This window comes from Pangasianodon hypophthalmus, chromosome 15, assembly GCF_027358585.1.
Source record: "Pangasianodon hypophthalmus isolate fPanHyp1 chromosome 15, fPanHyp1.pri, whole genome shotgun sequence".
NCBI classification, from domain to species: Eukaryota; Metazoa; Chordata; class Actinopteri; order Siluriformes; family Pangasiidae; genus Pangasianodon; species Pangasianodon hypophthalmus.
The window spans coordinates 14,700,860-14,722,389 of record NC_069724.1 but is presented as its reverse complement, the minus strand read 5'-3'; the positions used below and the strand labels follow the sequence as shown (position 1 = coordinate 14,722,389).

Below are 21,530 nucleotides of genomic sequence, written 5' to 3'. Positions count from 1 at the left end.
AAAATGTCAGTAATGAATTTGACAGATATTCACCAAACTTTGGAGGTGAGTAAATGACTTTGTCCTAAGGCTTTATTACACTCTCCCACTTTGTCTTCCACCTCCCCCTACACTAAGAATGTAATTATTAAGACCTCTCTCAGAAACTGGGCACAGTTCAAGTATAGTTTTGGTTTGCTATCATTTTCCAGGCATGGTGCCATAGCCACTAATAATGTTTTTCCACCCTCTCTCACAGATAGTTTTTCTCAGATTTGGTCAAATTTGGGCATTAATACATTTTGAGATTTGTATCAATAATGTTTTTGCATCTTTTCAACAGCTTACTGACAAATTTTCACTTCCCAAGCAAAATTTCTTCAAATATTTACAGGTCTGAAGTTCCCTTATTTACCCAAGGATGCACCTACTGACATTTCTGACACCTACCCATAATTTGAAAGTTTTAATTTCATTCATTTATAATCAGATTTCAGGTAACTGACAGACTTTTTGTAAAATCATTATTATATTAATTTTTATGTGCTTTGTCAGTCAATACAAGCAACTTGTTTTCTTGCTATAATTTCTCAGTATAAATTTGTTTAAAAACAATAAACAAACATATATAAAAAAAACAAAATTTTACATCATGTGCCACTTGGGAGGGCTACCAAAAACAGGAAGTGAGAAAACATCTCAGCAAAAGCATGATCTTTTGACTTCAAATTTAATATAGCTCCATTGAAATAAGCACTGATGGTCCCAATGGCTTCTGGTCTTCCTCCATCGCTAAAGCATATGGACAGAAATTGCTTGGCCCCCTTAATTGCTGCATGCAGCTATACTTCCCCATAATATTTCAAAATCCATCTGTGGTGACACTGATAAGTTTATCCCATGGCAAATTAAATTGCTCAAGGTAAGCAGAAAGGCTAGTGAACAAGTCTTTTCCTGTTGTGTTACCTCTGAGGGACTACATGGCCAGAAATTCCTCTGGTATTCCAAAATTCTCAGGCAATTCCTTGGACAAAAATGAGAAGTCTGATGTTGGTGCTGCCATCCATTATGTTTAAAAAGTACTTGAAGCCCTTCATTTTGCTTTTCAACTGTATACTCAGATCCTTGTCAGTTAAATCCACTCGCCTGGTTACTGTTTTGTTTAACAGGTTAATGTTTTCAAAATGCGCTTTAATCTCTGGGCTATCTAACTGCTTCAACCATACACTCAAAATTCTCGTTTTGAAAAACATGCCATGTTTGATGGTTTTGTGATGATGTAGCTTACTTTCTGTTGCATCCTCCTGATACATTGCCTGAAGAACAAAAATGTTCTGATGAGCTTGTAAATAATTCAATAAACTTTTCTGACATATAAGATACACCGCCTACACTGTGAATGATAGAAGTGAAAAAAGCACTTATTTGTCATTTTCTTTTGAAAATGCCTACTGCCTACGTCTCATTTTTTCAGTCATACCACTGCTCTGGTTCAGATAAAGCACACCTAGTGGAACACACACCTAGCTCAGATACAGGCCACCAAGTGGAGGTTCTAAATTCCTGCAGGAAAGTACCAATAAATCTAGAATCAAATGGAAAACTATGGGCCAGATTAAATCAGGTGGAGGGCCGGACCCAGTGTGCAAGTGAGTGAGTACGAGCTATTTATCCAAGATCACATCACTGACAAATGTTCTAATGTTTCTAATAGTAGTATAAAGCTATTTCTAAAGTGTCCTGTTCACATGCCACATACTTTTATTCATTCTGTTGTGTCATCATATGTTTCATTAAAATAGTAAAATGCATGTTCCTAACACAGTCCATACTGATATCTGTACACTACCAATAGCAGAACTACTTTAGTAAGCATTATCATAACTACACCTTCAGTAAATAATACTTTTAAAACTTGTAGCAAAGAATGTTCTAATCTTTTTTGGAAATTGTGTTACTTCATAGTTGTTAAAACAATTCCTGATTAGGAATTACAGCACTTTTTTATATGTGCCTCTCCCTTTTTAAGGGACCAAAAGTAATTGGAAAAACTAACAATGATTAAATTAAATCATCATTTTCAATACTTGGTTGCAAATCCTTTGTAGTCAATGACTGCCTGCAGTCTAGAACCCAAAGACATCACCAGATGCTGGTATTCTTCCCTAATGATGCTCTTCCAGGCCTGCTTGCTCTTGGGATGTTTTCACTTGCTCTTGGGATGTTTTCGCTTGAGTTTTGCCTTCAGCAAGTGAAATGCATGCTCAGTTGGATTCAGGTGAGGTCGTTCATGTCATTGACTTGGCCACTGCAGAACATCCCACCTCCTTTGCTTAAATAGTCCTAGGTTGCTTTCGAAGTATGTTTTGAGTCATAATCCTTCTGCACTGTGAAGTGTAATCCAATGAATTTTGAAGCATTTGGCTGAAGATGCACAGATGATATAGGCCTATACACTTCAAAATTCATCCTGCTGCTTTTGTCAGTAGTTACATCATCAATAAATACAAGGGGACCAGTTCCATTGGCAGCCACACATGTCCAGTACGTACGTACGTACTCTGGTGAAGGCTTCTCTTGACTGTTGACTTTGAGACAGATACACCTACCTCCTGGAGGGTGTTCTTGATCTGGCCAACTATTGTGAAGGGATTTTTCATCACCAGGGGAAGAATTCATCTCCAATCCACCACAGTTGTCTTCTGAGGTCTTCCGGGCCTTTTGGTGTTCCTGAGCTCACCAGTGCCTTCTTTTTAAGAATGTTCCAAACAGCTAATGATTTGCGTTCTCTCTGATGGATGTGTTTTCAATTTTAAGCTCTTTGCACACTTGAAATCAAATCTAGACCTTTTATCTGCTTACTTGTAAGTGAAATAATGAGGGTATAACACACACCTGATCATGGAACAGCTGAACAGCCAATTGTCTGATTATTTTGATCCCTTTTTTTAAACCACACATCATTTGGATGTAAATAACCTCAAATTATCCTCAAATTAAAGCTGAAAGTATGCACTGTGAGTTCATTATTTAATTTTAATTATAATATACTGTGGTATACATACAGGAAAAACTCTGCTGTGGGAGGCATTTTGCTGGCATGGTTTGCGTAAGACTGATCATCTTTAGCCTATGATGAACCATTGCTATCCTGAAGGGAGTGGTCTCTTCCATGATGACCCTCTCCCAACCAATAAGGCATGACGGCTCACTGACTGGTTTGAGAAGTATGAAAATTATATACATCATTTGGAATGGCCTTTGCAGTAACCAGAGCTCAACCCAACTGAACACTTATGGGAGATTTTAGACACTACTCTTCACCACCATCATCCAAACATAAATTTAGGGGATATCTTTTGGAAGACTTCATCCCTCTAGTACAGTTTCAGAGATGTAGAATCTATGATAAAAGGCACAGAAACTGTTTTGGTGGCTCAATTCACTCCCATTGTGTGGTTTTAAGCCTTTTTTGGGTCGAAATGAGAGATGCCATCTTGCGAAAATTGGAGCCAGAGTGAGCAGCTATGGCTGAGTGGACAGTGGGTCCAGTTCTCACCTGCATCAACATCAGCAAACTCAAACTGGCAAATACAGCTTTATTAATTCACATGTAATGCTAAATTGTAGTCATATAGTTTTCACAGTTATATTGATTGTATTGCTGTGAGGAAAAGATTTTAGAGATTTGAGTCATGACTGACCACCTTTTGCTAGCTAGCTGAAATTATGAATCAAAGTAATGCAAGTGTATTCAGTGAATGTAAGGTAACAACTGAAAATACAATAGTTAATAGCTTTCAACGCTTACACTCAAGATAACCTATTTTAAAGGAAAAAAATCACTGCTCTTCATGAGTTTTATCTAGCTCTGCCACCTGCAGTAAGTTATCCATCTCAATGGAGAAGTGTGCTCTTATACTCTGGTTGTTTTGTCTGTGTTTAACAAGTTACTTCAAGTGTTCGCTAAGGTCATACAGTCAATCATAAATTATTAAGAAATTTAGCTAGCATTTACCTGCTTTGATTTATGCCATCAGTTCGTTCACTCACATTGGTTTGCTAGTTATAATATGAGTACATCAAAATTATCAACATGCCAGAAAAACTGCAGTCCCCGCTGACGGTCTGTAGGAGAAGTTTACAGCTGAACAAGACATAGCTTTGCTATAGAACTGCCAAGCAGTTCAGGAGCCTCGATGGTCATGTCCAAAACTGTAGGTTACCTCATAAACCATGCCCTTTTATCACCAAATAACTCCCATAAAAAGCATGTATCATAAGGAAATATTGGGGAACATATCAAGGTTACTGCAACCAGCCACTTGAGGGCCTCAGAGACATTTTGGCTTCACTTTTGACTCTCTGTTATGACGTCCACCCATACACACTCACTGTCCACTTTAATAGGAACACCTGTACACCTGCTCATTTATGCAGTTATCCAATCAACCAATCATGTGGCAGCAGCACAATGCATAAAATAATGCAGATACAGGTCAAGCACTACAACTAATGTTCACATCAAACATCAGAATGAAGAAAAAGTGTTATCTCTGTGACTTCAACCATGGCATGGTACCAGATGGGCTGGTTCGAGTATTTCTAATACTGATCTCCTGGCATATTCACACACAGAGTTTACACAGAATGGTGTGAAAAACAAAAATATAGTAACTCAAAGTATATAGTAACTCAAATAATCACTCTCTACAACCATGGTGAGCACAGAAAAGCATCTCAGCATGCACAAAACATCACCTTGAGGTGGGCTGCAACAGCAGACCACATTGGGAATCTGAGGCTATCATGGGCACAGGCTCACCCAATCTGGAAGTTGAGGGGAAAAAAAATCACCTGGTCTTTTTCCAGTCTTCAACTGTCTAGTTTCTTTGAGTCTGTGCCCATGATTGCCTCAGATTCTCAAACCAGCCCATTTGACGCCAAAAAACCATTCCACGGTTAAAATCACAGAGATGTCACTTTTTGCTCATTCTGATGGTTGATGTGAACATTAACTGAAGCTCTTGACCTGTATCTGCATGATTTTATGCATCATGCTGCTGCCGAATTATTGAATGATTGGATAACTGCATAAATGAGCAGGTGTACAGGCGTACCTCTATAAGTTGATGGTGAGCATATACACTCACTGATACACACCAGGCACGTCACACAGGTGTCTCAGCCGATGTGCACAGAGTTAAAAGAAGATACCATGGCAAAAGGAACTGAACCTAGCTTCATCCTCCAAAGAAAATCACAGTTTATCTGTCTTTAAACTTCCTTTCACGTAATAAAAATAAGCAGTTTAAACACGACAATATAATCCATATACAAAAGTGTTGTAATCCATGCAAATTATATCATTTTAAGTTGAGGTTTACATTAGTTAGTCTTCTTATGTGTAGTTTTACAAACACTCAGGAGCACGAGTAGTATAAAGTTTTTTGTATTTATGAGGTTTTCATTAATACCACATTACAACGATTTACGAATAAATCCGTTCATATCTAGTTTGATAAATGAGGCCCAATGTAAGAGATTTTATGGAAAATATATTTCTAAAGTCCTAGTCCTGGACACCACAAGGACTAATTTTAAATGAGGAGGGTAATGTACTTGTTATTGGAGTATATCTGGGATTTAAGACTTGTCCAAATCCCTCATGTCAGTATATTTTTATATATTCAGTCAGTATATACATATATATATATTTTTTTTACAGCATATGTTTTACCTTCAGTGAAATGACCAGTAGAAATAACCCCAGGTAATAAATCTGTTTATTATTAGCCTTTGATTATGTAGTGCATTTGCCTTACAAGATTCCTCTAAATGAGCTGTTACTATATAAAAATAGATTATAATAGGTAGGTATAATAAGTTCATAATTCTTTGGTTAGCACCACAAACTAACTATTAATGTATTTACAAAATGTTATAAGCACTAAAACATTTCATTAATGAAATGTGATTTATCATTTGATAAATTAGCTTCTGTTGTGTGGAAACAATACTCCTTTATTTACATAACATTTATGTGACTCAGTTTACCACATATATAATTTACATGAAATGTGTTTGAATGTACCATCAAATGCACACCATTTACTTAAAACATTAAGTCATCATTTATGCAGGTGTGGCTTGCTTTAACTTGCTAGTAGGTCAAACAAAATAAAACAGGATAGCGTATGGGCCAAATGTCTAAATGAGGACTGTGGAGGATTTGGTGAAGGTACCCAAACTCAGTCACATCTCAATACTGATACTGCAGAATATCGTGATTTCATTCTTTGAATAGTATGACTTTTTGACCTTATTACTAATATTCTTTCTAATACTAGTCTATATGTATTTTACTGAGCAACACTGTAGAAAAGAAAGCATACAACTCAACTACAGTAACCTAAGATCAGAGATGTACACTGAAGGAAAAAAATTGTGAGGAAGGTGCTTAACGTTATTTGGTTGTTTCACAACTATCAGCAAAAGAGTGGGGGTCCATCTGAGACCTAGTGACCCCCGTGTCCATGTGCTTATGTTAATTTTCTCCACAGGTTTGATCATACACAGCTCAAATGAATAGGGGCCATTGAACACAGCTACACATGCACATACACACAATTCAATACAACACAACATGACAGGGCTGGCTACTGAAGGATTACATCACTTACTTTGGAGGACCACGGTTGCAAGCAGTTGGCATAGCAACGGACGAGGAAAGCCATTTCCCAAGCTGCAAGAAAAACTTTCCACTTTCATCAAATAGAGAGAAATGAGCAACAATGATCAACTATCTGCCCCTCATTTTTGCAATAAACTGGAGTATAAAAAGAAAGCCTGTAGCATTAAATAAAAGACTTTTGGAAACATAAAATACTTCAGATGTTTGACAGAAAAATTATTCCGTTCCCTTCCTAGGAGGAGAGTAAAATCCAACGTGTTTCTAAAGCATTGCAAAGCAATTAATTCATTGAAGCTGTGCAGCTGTACACTGCAGTAGAGAAAAGGAAAGAATCCAAAAATATGCTATTGGCCCTCAGTAAAAAAGGAAAAAAAAAAAACCCTCCTTCAAACTTAACTGCAGAAATGTCAGACAGCGCTAGAAACATTCAAATCCAGCTTTAGCCTCTTCTCTTCTTTGCCAGGAAACATCCAGCACACACCGTGTTACATACTTCCCTCTTTGTAAAAGCAGCAAATGTGGTGTGTGTATCCACCTCCAAAGCTACTGTACGCAGTCTTTGAACGTGCATCCCTGGCCGCAACGCCCCAGTAGCTCCCCCAGGAAACACTCCTATCGATTGTATCCACCAGCAATAACACATGTCTAACCAGGAGAGTGAGAAAGAGGGAGGGGAGCCTGCCAGAAAAAGAATGACATCATCTGAGTAGGGTGCACAGTGTAAGGAACACCAGGGTGGGGGGAGCTGCATTAGAGCTATTGGATGTCTGCTGCAAACCAAGAAGGGGGAGCATCTTTATTGATCAGAGACAATAAATGTTGTGACCATAGCTATAGAAAGGCCATACGCATAAATACCATTGATAAAGCATAAATTGCTGGTTTAAACCTGGGCATTTAACCTAGGCAGGTTAATGTATTCCCTTTGCTCTGTGTCTGCACACTTTCTGGGCCATGACAGAAGCATCCTGCAGTATGAAATCGCCTATTAGCTAGTTAATGTAAAACCAAGTACATTATCCCTAGTGAACACAAAGTCTTATGTCCGTTTAAGAGTGTCTATTTTCCCTGGAAGAGATATGTGAATCCTTCAGTGCTTTTAAACGTGAAGTGAATACTATTTCTATGACTCAGTTGCTTCAGCTCTGTTGCAAAAAAATATGACATCATCCTTTTCCATGCCGGCCAATCACAACTCAGCACATGGAGCTTTCTGAGGATTGGAATCGCAGACAGTATGTGCATCAGCCCCTGTGTGTGTGTGTGTGTTCAGCTGCTGGCAGATCCCTCTTTTCCACACAAAGAAAAGATGGCTTTCACTGGTTTGATTTCCATCTCCTTCTTCTTAAACGAGGCTGTTTTATATTTTATTTAGCATGATGCAGAAGACTGTAAAAGGTTCTGCAAGGCAAAAATCTGAACACACCTGCTAATTAAATTTATAATTACTGGAAATTCAATTTCAAATGATAACTTATGTAACTTTGTAAATGATAACAGTATAACTTTAAAGACAATATGATTTTTGCAATACTGTGATGTAAGCAGGGTTCCACAGTGCAAGTGTTTTGCAGCTGTACACTGCAGTGGAGAAAAGGAAAGAATCCAAAAATATGCTATTGGCCCTCAGTAAAAAAGGAAAAAAAAAACCCTCCTTCAAACTTAACTGCAGAAATGTCAGACAGCACTAGAAACATTCAAATCCAGCTTTAGCTGGCTCTCTCTGTTTCATGGATGAAAGGTCAGAATTCCAGCTCAGCACAGCGTTTCATTTAACAAGTGAAAGATTACTTGCATTTCATAAATTATGCTCATTTTTGCTTTTCTGGCAACCAAGTTTGTTTAACCAAAGTTAGCAAATAGAAATATTGGACAAAGCCAATGTGACATTTGTGCTCCAGGTACACTCCTGCCCATAGCCACTTATTCTTTTTACACAGGAGCATACTTTAAGCAGTGCTGTTAAACCTTAAAATGGCTTTCAACTCTATTCACATTTCTAGAAAGTGTGCCATCACCACATATTTATTTTGCATAGGTATTCTCTGGTGTTCACCAATGACAAAAGGAATTTGGCCCCTGTGTCACATCAAATGTATACCTCAGCGAATTCATGGAAGACCGCTTATGCTTAAGAGTACCTAAACACTCAGGTCAATATAAAAAAATATATAGCTGGAATGTGCCTCAATTACATTTTGTTCATATGAATTTCTCTCATATTTTCAGTGTGAGATTAAGCTAATTAACCAGATATTTTTTTCATAACTCTGTTTAGTGCTACACAGTAATTTTTACAGTCTACTCCGGAATTCCCTTATTCTGTACTAATGCATTAATCTTAATAACAGTTACAGTCCCACTTTATATACTTTAGTGTCATAAAGAAATGCCACTTAAAACACTTTCTAAGGCCTGACTAATTTGTTGATTCACTGTCTTACTTAAGCAAGCACTCAGGATACATTACAATATTAGCAGCTCATGACTGTAAACAACTACTTACAGGATGTGCATCCTGTGTAGGTATAGCATGTGTGTTGTGTCTGGAAGGTGGTTTAGAGCGTTATGATGCTGTATTGTGGACCCTTAGATGTAGAATTGTGGTAAGCAGTTTCTCGTTCAAACATCTGGCTCTCTGGCTATTTTAACACTGGCAATTAAGCAAGGAAGCACAAAACACCAGACGAGGAACAGAGCTGATTCTCTGATTTGATTACTCTGTAGCACAGATGCTTACTTTAAGCCTAAACGGGAAGCCCATCTTCCCTTAAAATTTCATTAAAATACAGCAATGAAATGTTTACCAAAGTGTCTATATTATTCACCAGTGGTGGAATTGGTGGAATTCAATATTTTAGTGAATTAAATGATCAAATATCAATATATACAATGTATTTTAATAGGACAAAATATTACATTTATTGGACAACAGTGTCTGTGTGTCTGTGTGAGTTTTGCACAGAAAAAAAATAAATAAATTCAATGTTCACTGAACAGTGCACTCTTCGCTTGTCCTGCTTAAATGCATCACTTCTCCTTATGATGACTGGTAAACCTCTGAAAGGTGCGGAACCACATAACCAATTACCAATCACTGAAACAGTAATGAACATGACTGACATTTCAAATACATCAGCACCAATCGGAATCGCTTGGAGCCTGCAGTAGTGGTGTAATTTGTAAATGTTGTAAATAAACTGTAAGTGTAAAGTTCTGTTTGATTGTTTGTTGTTTATAAGTCTGTCATTTCCTTCTTCAGCTATCAGCTTAGTTGTTTTTTGGCATGAAATGGCAGAAAATGCTGTTGTTGACCTGATTTTAGAACAGTCTTTTGATGCTCATTCTTATGAGGAGAGACTGAAAATTAAACAAGAAGGGAGACCAACGGACAAGATTTTAATTCAAAAGTCAGGGAGAGGAAAAAGGTCCTTTTATCAGTCTTTGTACATTAAAATTGATTGGCTGTGTTTATTATTAGTCTTAGATTATGTGGAGCATTAGATGATTTTATATATATATAAAATACATACATACACACACACAGTTATACAGTCCCCTCGGAAAGTATTGGAACTGCCAATTCTTTTGTTTTTGCTACATACTGAAGACATTTGAGATTGAAATAAAGGATCTGCTCATGATCTATGTAAGCTCATTCATCAAGCACGGTGGAGGTAGCGTCATGGCTTGGGCTTCCATGGCTCATTAATCTTTATTGATAATGTAATTCATGATTGTAGCAGAATGAATTTAGAAGTCTACAGAAACATCCTAGCTGCTAATTTACAGAGAAATGCTTCGAATCTAATTGGGAGGAATTTCATCATGCAGCAAGACAATGACCAATAACACACTGCCAGCACAAAAAAAAGACTTCATCAGGGGAAAAAGGTTTAAGGTTTTGGACTGGCCAAGTCAATCACCAGACCTTAACCCAATTGAGCATGCATTTCACTTCCTGAAGTGGAGACTAAAGGAAGAACCCCCCTTCCCCCCAAAACAACAACTGAAAGAAGCTGCGGTACAAGCCTGGAAAAGTATCACAAAAGAACAACAATAATAATTCCATATAAATCCTTCAAACATTCAAGCATTCATTCTTGAGATATTGCGTTAACGAGAATCCCTGGAACGAGGACATTATACAGAAAAACTAGTGTACAAATTTATACAAAATGCAGCAGACAGAGTCCTTAAAGTAACCAACAAAAATATGACTTGACGTAACTGAAAAACATTCGCTCTATAGTTGGATGTTCGTGAATTCAAATCCTGATGCCGCCATCCATATCCGAGAGCCCAACAGAGCATAATTGCCCCTGTTCTATCAGTCTGAGAAACGGCAAAACTCTCTCTTTTGCCGAGTAACGTGAGACTCACCAGTAAGCTCATGTATACAGAAGACAGCAGTTAGCAAAGATGCCATGGCTCAAGAGGAAACAATACAAAATATGTAAGCTATTCATTTGCAGGCTCTTCATATTACAAGTTTAAAAAAAAAAAGGTGTAACAAAAATAGTGACATGAGATTTTCACATGATGAATGTTTAACATGTAAAGCAACATTAAAAGTTGACATATAGATTAGCATAACAAGCCAGGATATGCAAAGAAAATAATTTCACTTTACATATGTGTTTATCATAAATTCTGTCTTTGTCTTCTTAAAAAAGCATGCTGTTCAGTGTCGCACATAACATGAGAGAAAATATTGTTTAACGGTTTAATATTCTCCCTGTTGAGTGTTAAAGTCTAAAAATAACATCAAATTAATAGCCCAAATGAATCATCCCATGCACTATTTAAACAGAAAATTACAGCAGAAAGCAGAAAGAATTAAGGTGAAATTAAGGTGGGGAAGTGTAAAAAGTGAAGAAAGTATTTTTGTTGTTGCTATACTGTGAAAGTATAAATCGAATATTTAGAACATCCCATTCCAGAACTAGTCCCCCTTTGTTGTTATAATATTCCACTCTTCTGGGAAGGCTTTCCACTAGATTTTGGAATGTGGCTGTGGGGATTTTCCTATTCAGCCACAAGAGCATTAGTGAAGTCAGGCATTGAAGTCAGACAAGAAGGCCACTCGAGTTTTTCCAGTTGACAACCCGACAAACCAAGTCTTCATGGACCTCACTTTGTGGACAGGGGCATGGTCATGCTGGAACAGGTTTGGGCTAGGCCTTAGTTCCAGTGAAGGGAAATTGTAATGTTACAGCATACAAACATCCTATACTATTGTTTGCTTCCAAGCTGTAGCAACAGTTTGGGAAAGGCCCAAATATGGGTGTGATGGTCAGGTGTCCATAAACTTTTCCATATAGTATAGTTTCAGACTCGTCCAGTTGCGGTTAAGGTTCTGCATTATATCCAAATTAGTTAATATTAGTGGAATGTTACAGTGTAACAGGTGTGTTTGGTGTGCAACCTCGGTGGCTTGTCATTTAGCTTGCCAGAGATTTTAACAAAGATTTTGTGCTAACTAAATGTGATACCTGACAGATTTTAAAAGGTTGAAACACATTTTTATTGGTTGATGACCGTTGGCAGTGTTATTGACCCAATGAAAACCTAAATGTAAAAGCACTAAAAGTACACAAGCAAGCAGGTTGAATAGGTGTGCCCACACACACACACTCGAAGATCTTACAAGAGCAGCATAAATTAAAGTGTGTCCATACAGTTTTGTTGTGGCACAGCAAATTCGCATGCAAGCAGGATCAATGTTATGTACATATGTTTTAGTTTAATTATGCTTTATGAGAGATCAAAAGAAATGTCTAAGGAGTCTGACTCAGAGATAAAATTGCTCTCCTTATTTGACTTGGCATAAGAGTGAACAATAAGTGCTGGAGTCTTACCATGGGTGAGCTAGCTGGCTCTTGAGCATGTGGGATTGGATCTTGCACCGCTTGCGGGTTATGATAGTGCTGCTCCATGTGCTGTTTCAAATCGCTGTTCTCGCCATTGCTCATGTTTTCCACCTGCAAGGCAGCAGAGTCAGCAAGCACCTCTGATTCCTGGCCAAACAACCAATTCTTCCATATTGCTGAAAGCCTGTGCAAGTGCAGCAGACTCATGGCATATGCATTCACACACAAATCAAACTGAAAACAAGCGTTAAGGAATGATTGTGGCTCTAATACATTAGAGCGTCACTAGCACTTCTGCTACAAGAAAAAGTAATTTTTCTTCTTGAAAGTCATAGTCAGGCAACAGACTTTGCACTGAAGCCACAGTTTCCTGTAGGAAACCATATATACATAAACAATCTGTCAAAGAAGCCATTGATATTACTGTTGTTTGGTTATTTTATATCACACATTTATCATAATACACTAAATAATGATGCAACAAATTAACAATATTACTAATGTTTCCTAACACAAATCATTTCATTGGTATGCAATCTCTACATCCCTAGCTAGCTGCATGCTTGTCAAAATGATGTTGGGCTGATACTCATACTAAATTAAGATGAGGAAACACAACATTTTTAAAATATTTCATTTAATTTATTGAAGGCAAAAAACCTTTTGATTATAGGAATTCACTATATCAACACAACTTTACTTGATATAAGAATTGATATTTGTTATAGGAATTGATATAGGAATTGTTTGCATTAACAACCCTCTGCATTATAAATAACAAGAGACAATGTTATACAGTGCAGTATTTAGAGAAATATGAGTGCTAATTCTATGCAACACCTATGTCACTCATGTCAAAAAGTAATTTCTTTTGATTGAGGCATAGTGAGCTATGTGTTGAGACCTTTTAGCCTACTTCACATTGCTCAAAAGGTTCTATTAAAGTGATGTTTAGATAATTGAGGTCTGGCAGTAATCAGGTCTGGGTGTGTCTAGTCTAACTGAACCCAATTATCAAATAAATATTTGGTTAACTGAGAACTAAGGGGCAATTACTTTTTCACATAGGGCCAGTTGGTGTTAGATAACCTTGTGTTTACTCACACTATCTCTGTCTTTTATTAAACCATGTTTGGAGATCTGAAACAATTAAGTATAATAAGATGCCTGAGATGCCAGTGATCCTGACCCCTTCTGCTCTCTAGACCTGCCTCGTCCATGGTTACACAATTGCACTTTCTAACCATATAGTATAGAGTCATAGAAGGGAATTATTTATAATCGCACTATCCGGTGTCACCCAGATGAGGATGGGTCCTTTCCAGTCTGGCTCCTCAAGGTTTCTTCCTCATGTCATCTAAGGGAGTTTTTCCTTGCCACCATCGCCTCTGGCTTGCTCATTAGGGATAAAGTCATAAATTTAAAATTTATATCTTGAATTTACATATTTCTGTAAAGCTGCTTCGTGACAATGTCCATTGTTAAAAGCACTATACAAATAAAACTGAATTGAATTAATGCAAAAATAGAAGAAAAAAGGAAGGGGCAAATTCTTTTTCACGGCACTGTACACATTAATATTAAAAATACCTAAAATTAAGTTTTGGTACCTAACTAAATCACACTGTTAACATTTGTGTTTTTAAGTAATATCATAATCCAATTAAAGCCAGTTTACATTGAGGGGGAGGTGTGTAAGTGTATGAACACCGAATGTTTTAAATTTATTACTAATTATTTCTGAGTTGTTTTATCATATATTTTTGTCATGAATTGAATTTGTTTCAGTGACCTAATTGAAACTGATATGTTTTTGAACTGTTTTACCTGAGCTTTGCCTGAGCTTAGTTTTAGGAGGCCAGTGATCCAATGTTCCCCCACAGACTACATCTATGCCCAGAGCACAGGATCATGGTGGAGGGTTTTTTTGTTTGTTTGTTTGTTTTTTATGTAGAGAAGGCATAGAAACTCACTTTTAGCAGAGCAGTCCTATCAAAGCAGTAAAAGCATCCATTAGGGCAAGACAGAAAATAAATGGCAGGGAGGGAAAGAGAGTGAAATGATGATGGGTTCAGCTTATCCCACAATCAATCAGAGTCTCTGCTGAAATTACTTGGGTAAAGGAGGGAGAGGGAAATGGTGGGGAGAGAGATGCACATATACTGTATGCCTCACAATGGGCCTAATTCATCAATCTTTGAGTGAAGTTGTGTGTAAATGTTTGTAAGCCAAGCCAAACAAAAAATTTACACCAGATTCACAAAAGTTTCATAAATGCTCATTTTATTCTTATTCATATGAATGTATGTTGATGGATGGTAATCACCTGTAAATTATTGGGTGCATGCATGCTTATACACAGCAGCTGGTTAGTTCCGGCCTCACCTATCCACCTACTTTGGGGACAAATTGGCCAGGTTTTAGGAAAATGTAAAAAATAAATAAATAAATAAATAAATAAAAATAAATAAATAAATGTGTGGCCGGGGAGGTGGTGCCAGTCCCCTCAATGTCTGTGCTGGATCATGATGACTCGGAGGAGGTGGAGGGCTCTGTCTCCCTACCTGCCTCCGTGGGGATTCCCCTTGAGGACTTCCCCTGGGAACAGACACATGACAAGTCTCTTCGCTATGGCTTTGACCAAGTGAGAGTAATTGATGGTCAAATAATCCAGTCAGATCTTGGACTCACCTACCCTTATTTTTCATTTATTAATGATAGGTTATATTGAGTGATGCAGGACACTCAAACTGAAGAGCCATAGGGAAATGTCATTCCATGCAGCTCATCATAATCCCATGGCTGGGCATTTGGGGCAGGATAAAACACTAAGCCATTTCATGAGCTGCGCCCTCTTCCATTAATTGAGGTCCCCTTTGAAAGAATTGGCATGGACCTCATCGGACCATCAGAACGAACAGAATGAGGGCATCGCTTTGTGTTAGTTTTAGTAAACTATACAATGCAATACTTGGAAGACATGGTTCTTTGCAACATCTCAGCACACAGTGTTGGAGAGGCACTCTTCTGTGTTATCTCCCAAGTCAAAAAAGATCCTGACTGACCAGGGCACATCCTGTATGTCCTGCACCCTTCACGAACTGTATGAATTATTAGGGATTAAATTGATTTGCACCAGTGTCTATCATCCGCAAACAGACAAGCTGGATGATTGGTTTAATCAAATGTTTAAAAATTTGATTTCTAAGTTCATTCAGGATGATGCTGAGAATTGGGATAAGTGGCTTGAACCCCTGTTGTTTGCGGTACGAGAGGTCCCACAAGACTCCATGGGGTTTTCCCCATTCAAATTATTATAGGGGTGCAAGCCTCATGGCGTCTTAGACAACATTAGAGAAAATTGGGAGGAGGGAAGAAATTCAGTATGGTTCTGAACCTGACAGCAAAACTCCACACCTTAAGTCACCTAACACAGGACAATTTGCATCAGGCCTAAGAACGACAGTCCCCACTGTATGACAAGGGGTACTCGGCTTCAGGAATTTACATGAGGAGATAAAGAACTCATTTTACTACCCACGTCAAGCTCTAAATTACTGATGAAGTGGCAAAGGTCCTTTGAGGTCACACAGCGAGTCGGAAAAGTCAACTTTGAGGTCAGGCAAATGGAAGGAGGTGATGCATGTCAAATATACCACCTCAACCTCCATAAACCATGGAGAGAAGTGGTTCCTGTGGCTCTGGCGATGGTGGTTCCCAAGAGGAAGGAGCTGGGACCGGAGGTACATCTAAAAGGTGCTGCCCAATTCACCCTGGACCCCAGTGGAAACCACTTCTCGGTCCATTTTTTTTTTGTGTTTGTGTGTGTGTCAACTTTAATGATGTCAATACAGTGTTTAAATTTGATGCATACCCAATGCCATGCACTGATGAACTGCTCAATCGGTTAGGCGCAGCTCACTTTTATTCGACACTGGACATAATCAAGGGGTATTGGAAAATTCTCTTAACTCCAATATCCTGAGAAAAAATAGCCTTTTCCACTCTGTTTGGGTTACACCAATTTGTTACCTGTCTGTTTGGTTTGTTTCGAGTCCCACCGACATTTCAACATCTCATGGATAGAGTACTCTTCCCACACAATGCATATGCTGCTGCCTATTAGATGACTATCATTTATAGTAATGATTGGCAGTGGCATTTACAACATCTGAGAGCTGTCTCTCAGACCCTTGAGACAGGCAGGACTCAGCAAATCCAAAGAAGTGTGCAACTGAATGGGTGGAAGTATAGTATCTAGGCTTCCACTTGGGCCATGGGCAGGTGCGTCCCCAAATTGATAACACAGCAGCGATTGCAAAAGTAAAAGTGGTTTTGTGTGGGGGACCGCTGTTGTATTCTCCTGACTTTTCTTTCCCTTTTTCCCTGGTGGCGGAGGGGGAGGAGTGTACATGCTGTACATCAGCAGAAAGCTCTCTGTGAGGGAGAACCTGCAGGGTGGACAGCCCCCTGGCCTGAGTCAAACAGTGGGGGTATGTGGCAGCAGGGGCATGATCAAGCATCAGCTGTGGATAGAGAGGAGGCATGGTAGAACTGGCAGGTAACTTGATGATTTGCACCTTTGTCTTATTACCCCCAATCTACTTATGTGTGTTTCTTTGCGCTTTCAGTGACTGCCATAACCTGAGTGAGAAAGAGAAGCATAGCTAGTGGAGCTTACAAGAGAAACGCACATGCGGAGCGTGATCTTTTTCCCTGAACGGGGCAAAAGCCGCGAGCTAGTGAGAGCCCCTTTTCTGTTGGTTTGTCCCTTTTGGTTGAGTTTTTATAAAGTGCCTCATGAGCCTTCCTCCGCACAACTCCACACTGGTTTCTACAAACAACTAGCCTTAATTTTCTTAAAATGAATTTGGATATATATATATATATGTATTAGGGCTATCAAAGTTAACGCAATTTCCTTTTAACGCCACTAATTTTTTTGAAGCCGTTAACATAGGTTGTCATATGACCCTTTGCATCACCCATAGTTTAGCAATCCACTACCAGCAGTTGGCACATTAATTGTTGTTATAACAAGCGTGTCTGTGGCGGATGATGGATACAGGACAAGATCTTTTGAATGGCATGTTCAGTTACAAATCCTTGTCAGATGGGTCTATTGATAAGACCAAAGTTATTTGCTGTTACTGTCCATGTGAATTTAGTTACCACCAGAATATGACCAGTCTTAAATATCATACTACAGCAAAAAGAGTGGCAACAGCTTTCGGAAGACGAGGGCCTGCATGACATAAATCGGATCGCGTTCAGAGAGCCAGAGATGCAGAGAATCCAACAACCACTGAGAGCTACATTGGTCCTACAGGCAACACACATTGCCATGCCAACAACGGCTGAGCTGGAGAAACTGCAGAAGTTGGAGACAGTGTTGGAGCCCTGCAGGAAATTTACTGATGGTCTCATTGATAATTTGTGTTTCTTATTCAAAGTGGGTTTTTCTCAGAAGTGTGTGTGGTGTGTGAGAGAGAGAGAGAGAGAGAGAGAGAGAGAGAGAGAGGGAGCAAGAGAAAACGAGTGGTAGTGATTTAGTGCGAGCATGTTTGCATGTGCTCTTGTGTGAGAGAGCGTGCGAGATTAGTGGTTGAGAGAGATTGCGATGCATATTGAGCTGTGGCAATACATGAACGCAGCTCAGTTGTGCTTTCTAGGTCTAAAGGCAGGGTTATAGTTTAGTGTGAATGACTATTTTCAATTGTGTTCATCTTGCTGATGTTCAATACCACTCAGCCCTTGTGTGAGTGAATGTAGCAAGTTCCTAACGGAATTCTCTTTTATTGCAAGTACATAACTGAACTTCTTGGACAAGAAAAATTTCTTTCATGCTCAGTGGTGTTGCCAGCTTTGTGCCATCTATCATGAGTGATGGAGATCTGTGAGCATGACCCAGACTACATGATAAAACTCATGCAAACCTTTGCAACAGACATGGAAAAACGCAAGGAAAAAATAAACATGACATGACTGAGGATTATGACAGCACTTGAGCCTAGGTTTAAGGACCTCAAGTGTCTGCACAGAGTTAAGAGGGCTGGGGTGTGGAGTTCAATTCATGCCTTGCTTAGGGAAGGGAGGCCTGCACAACCGGAGCAACAAGCAAAATCTGAGCCGCCTAAGAAAAAAAGCAGCTATCATGGTTGCTTCAGAGTCTGACTCTGATGAAGAGGTGGACTCTATTGAGACATGGGTGGAGTGCTACAGGGCTGAGCCTGCTATCGGCATGGAGAACTGTCCCCAGCAGTGGTGGTCTGAACATGAAGGGACACACAGCAGGCTGGCCTACCTTGCACGCAAGTTCTTGGCAACACCTGCCACATCAGCTCTGTGTGAGAGGTTGTTTCACTGTCTGGGTATACTGTGTAGAAGAAAAGAGCTTCCCTCTCATCTGACCATGTGAAAAAGCTTGTGCGTTTAAGCAACTCACTCAGTGCAAAGAAATAGAAACCTATAGCCTAACTTCGGTATACAAGAGTAGGCCTACTATTTCTGTAATTTTCTTTCTTATACTCCCTTTCCACAGTTTCTTGCTCTATTTATTTATTTATTGTTTATTATTTATTTTGTATAATTCTGTTTTGATTCCACATAACACAGGGAATGTTTTCGTGAGCCTTTATTTTTCCCCCTATATGAGGGTGGACACAATTACTTTGTGTCATTTCCTGGGGAAGTGTGAGGGATCCAGGGAGTAATCTTTATTCTATACTGAAGTAATGGAAAAATTGGTAAATGCTGGACCTGTGTGAGTTCCTGGAATATCTTTGTTTTGTATTAATTGGGCTTGAGGTTGCCATGAGTTACAATTTTCAGCACAGTTTTATGGTAAATGCTGTACCTTTGAGGGTTTCTGGACAATCTTCGTTCCATCAGTTACTCCCGTTAGGGGTCACCACAGTGGATCGCTGATCCGAATGTTTGATTTGGCACAGGTTTTACGAAGTATGCCCTTCCTGACACAACCCTCCCATTTTATCTGGGCTCTCAGTGGCTGGGTTGGTTCCCTGCCCAGGAATCAAACCCAGGCCACCGTGGTGAGAGCACAGGATCCTTCGAGGCAAGACCACCAGGGAGCCACAGGCAACATGCGACTAATCCGATAATTATTATATAATTATTATTATTACATAGTTATATTTAATTTATATGATTTATACTTAGATTTTAATATTTATCAGGGCCTAAATAACAATCGGTCCTCAGCAACTTTAAACAAACTATAAACAAACAAATAACCTCAGGGGACAACATAATAGATTTCAATAAGTAGTCATTTTTTCCAAAAAGGTAGGGGAAAAAATACACTATATTGCCAAAAGTTTTGGGACATCTGCCTTTACATGCACATGAACTTTAATGACATCCTATTCTTAATCTGTAGGGTTTAATATGGAGTTGGCCGACCCTTTGCAGCTATAACAGCTTCAACTCTTCTGGGAAGGCTTTCCACAAGGTTTAGGAGTGTGTTTATGGGAATTTCTGACCATTCTTCTAGAAGCTCATTTGTGAGGTCAGGCACTGATGTTGGACGAGAAGGCCTGGCTCGCAGTCTCCGCTCTAAATCATCCCAAAGGTGTTCTATTGGGTTGAGGTCAGGACTCTGTGCAGGCCAGTCAAGTTCCTCCACACCAAACTCGTTCATCCATGTCTTTATGGACCTTGCTTTGTGCACTGATGCGCAGTCATTTTGGAACAGGAAGGGGCAATCCCCAAACTGTTCCCACAAAGTTGGGAGCATGAAATTGTCCAAAATGTCTTGGTATGCTGAAGCATTAAGAGTTCCTTTCACTGGAACTAAGGGGCCAAGCCCAACCCCTGAAAAACAACCCCACACCATAATCCCCCCTCCACCAAACTTTACACGTGGCACAATGCAGTCAGGCAAGTACCGTTCTCCTGGCAACCGCCAAACCCAGACTCGTCCATCAGATTGCCAGACAGAGAAGCGTGATTCGACACTCCAGAGAACACGTCTCCACTGCTCTAGAGTCCAGTGGCGGCGTGCTTTACACCACTGCATCCGACGCTTTGCATTGCCCTTGGTGACGTAAGGCTTGGATGCAGCTGCTCGGTCATGGAAACCCATTCCATGAAGCTCTCTACACACTGTTCTTGAGATAATCTGAAGGCCACACGAAGTTTGGAGGTCTGTAGCTATTGACTCTGCAGGAAGTTGGCGACTTCTGCGCACTGTGCGCCTCAGTATGCGCTGACCCCTCTCTGTGATTTTACGTGGCCTACCACTTCGTGGCTGAGTTGCTGTTGTTCCCAATTGCTTCCACTTTGTTATAATACCACTAACAGTTGACTGTGGAATATTTAGTAGTGAGGAAATTTCAAGAATGGACTTATTGCACAGGTGGCAACCTATCACGGTACCACGCTTGAATTCACTGAACTCCTGAGAGCGACACATTCTTTCACAAATGTTTGTAGAAGCAGTCTGCATGCCTAGGTGCTTGATTTTATACACCTGTGAGCATGGAAGTGATTGGAACACCTGAATTCAATGACTTGGAGGGTTGTCCCAAAACTTTTGGCAATATAGTGTATGTATACCCTTCCTACATCCACAATCATTAAGAGAGTAATTAGCAGCCAGGTGTTACTAATGAAATGCACAAGATTAGTTAATCATCAATCATCATTTACATTAGCACTGGTTTATATAGTGGATACTACGGGTAAGGGTGAGAGGAAAAAGATAACAACCAACACTAAACTTACAAAACCCTGTTTGCTTGCTGCACTGAGAAAGCTAATCTGTAAGGCCCATCAAAGCACTTCTCTTTCATTTTCACATTTGTAATGACATTTGTAATGCTAGTCATTATTGGTCTTTTTTTTTTTTTTTTTTAAAGATGCAACCTTCCTCCATTTCTGTACTGCCATTTATGGTGACTAATGGTAAATATAATCACACTTTCAATTAAATATAAAGACACTTCTCAAGTGTCTTTTTATTA

At 39.2% G+C, this 21,530-nt stretch overlaps 1 protein-coding gene across 10 annotated transcripts in view; it reads right to left on the bottom strand.

Annotated features, from left to right (window-relative positions):
• Positions 1-21,530, bottom strand: part of rapgef6 (Rap guanine nucleotide exchange factor (GEF) 6) — a 127,985-nt gene that overhangs the window by 87,723 nt on the left and 18,732 nt on the right. For 9 of the 10 annotated variants that reach the window (XM_053240174.1, XM_026940964.3, XM_026940958.3 and 6 more), the window contains one exon: positions 12,535-12,657. In XM_053240174.1, the coding sequence (XP_053096149.1) occupies positions 12,535-12,648 (114 nt within the window). In that variant the 5' untranslated portion in view covers positions 12,649-12,657. Of the gene's footprint in view, positions 1-6,662; positions 12,514-12,534; positions 12,658-21,530 lie in introns of those variants that run through there. The other variant, XM_026940963.3, reaches the window with a different exon arrangement.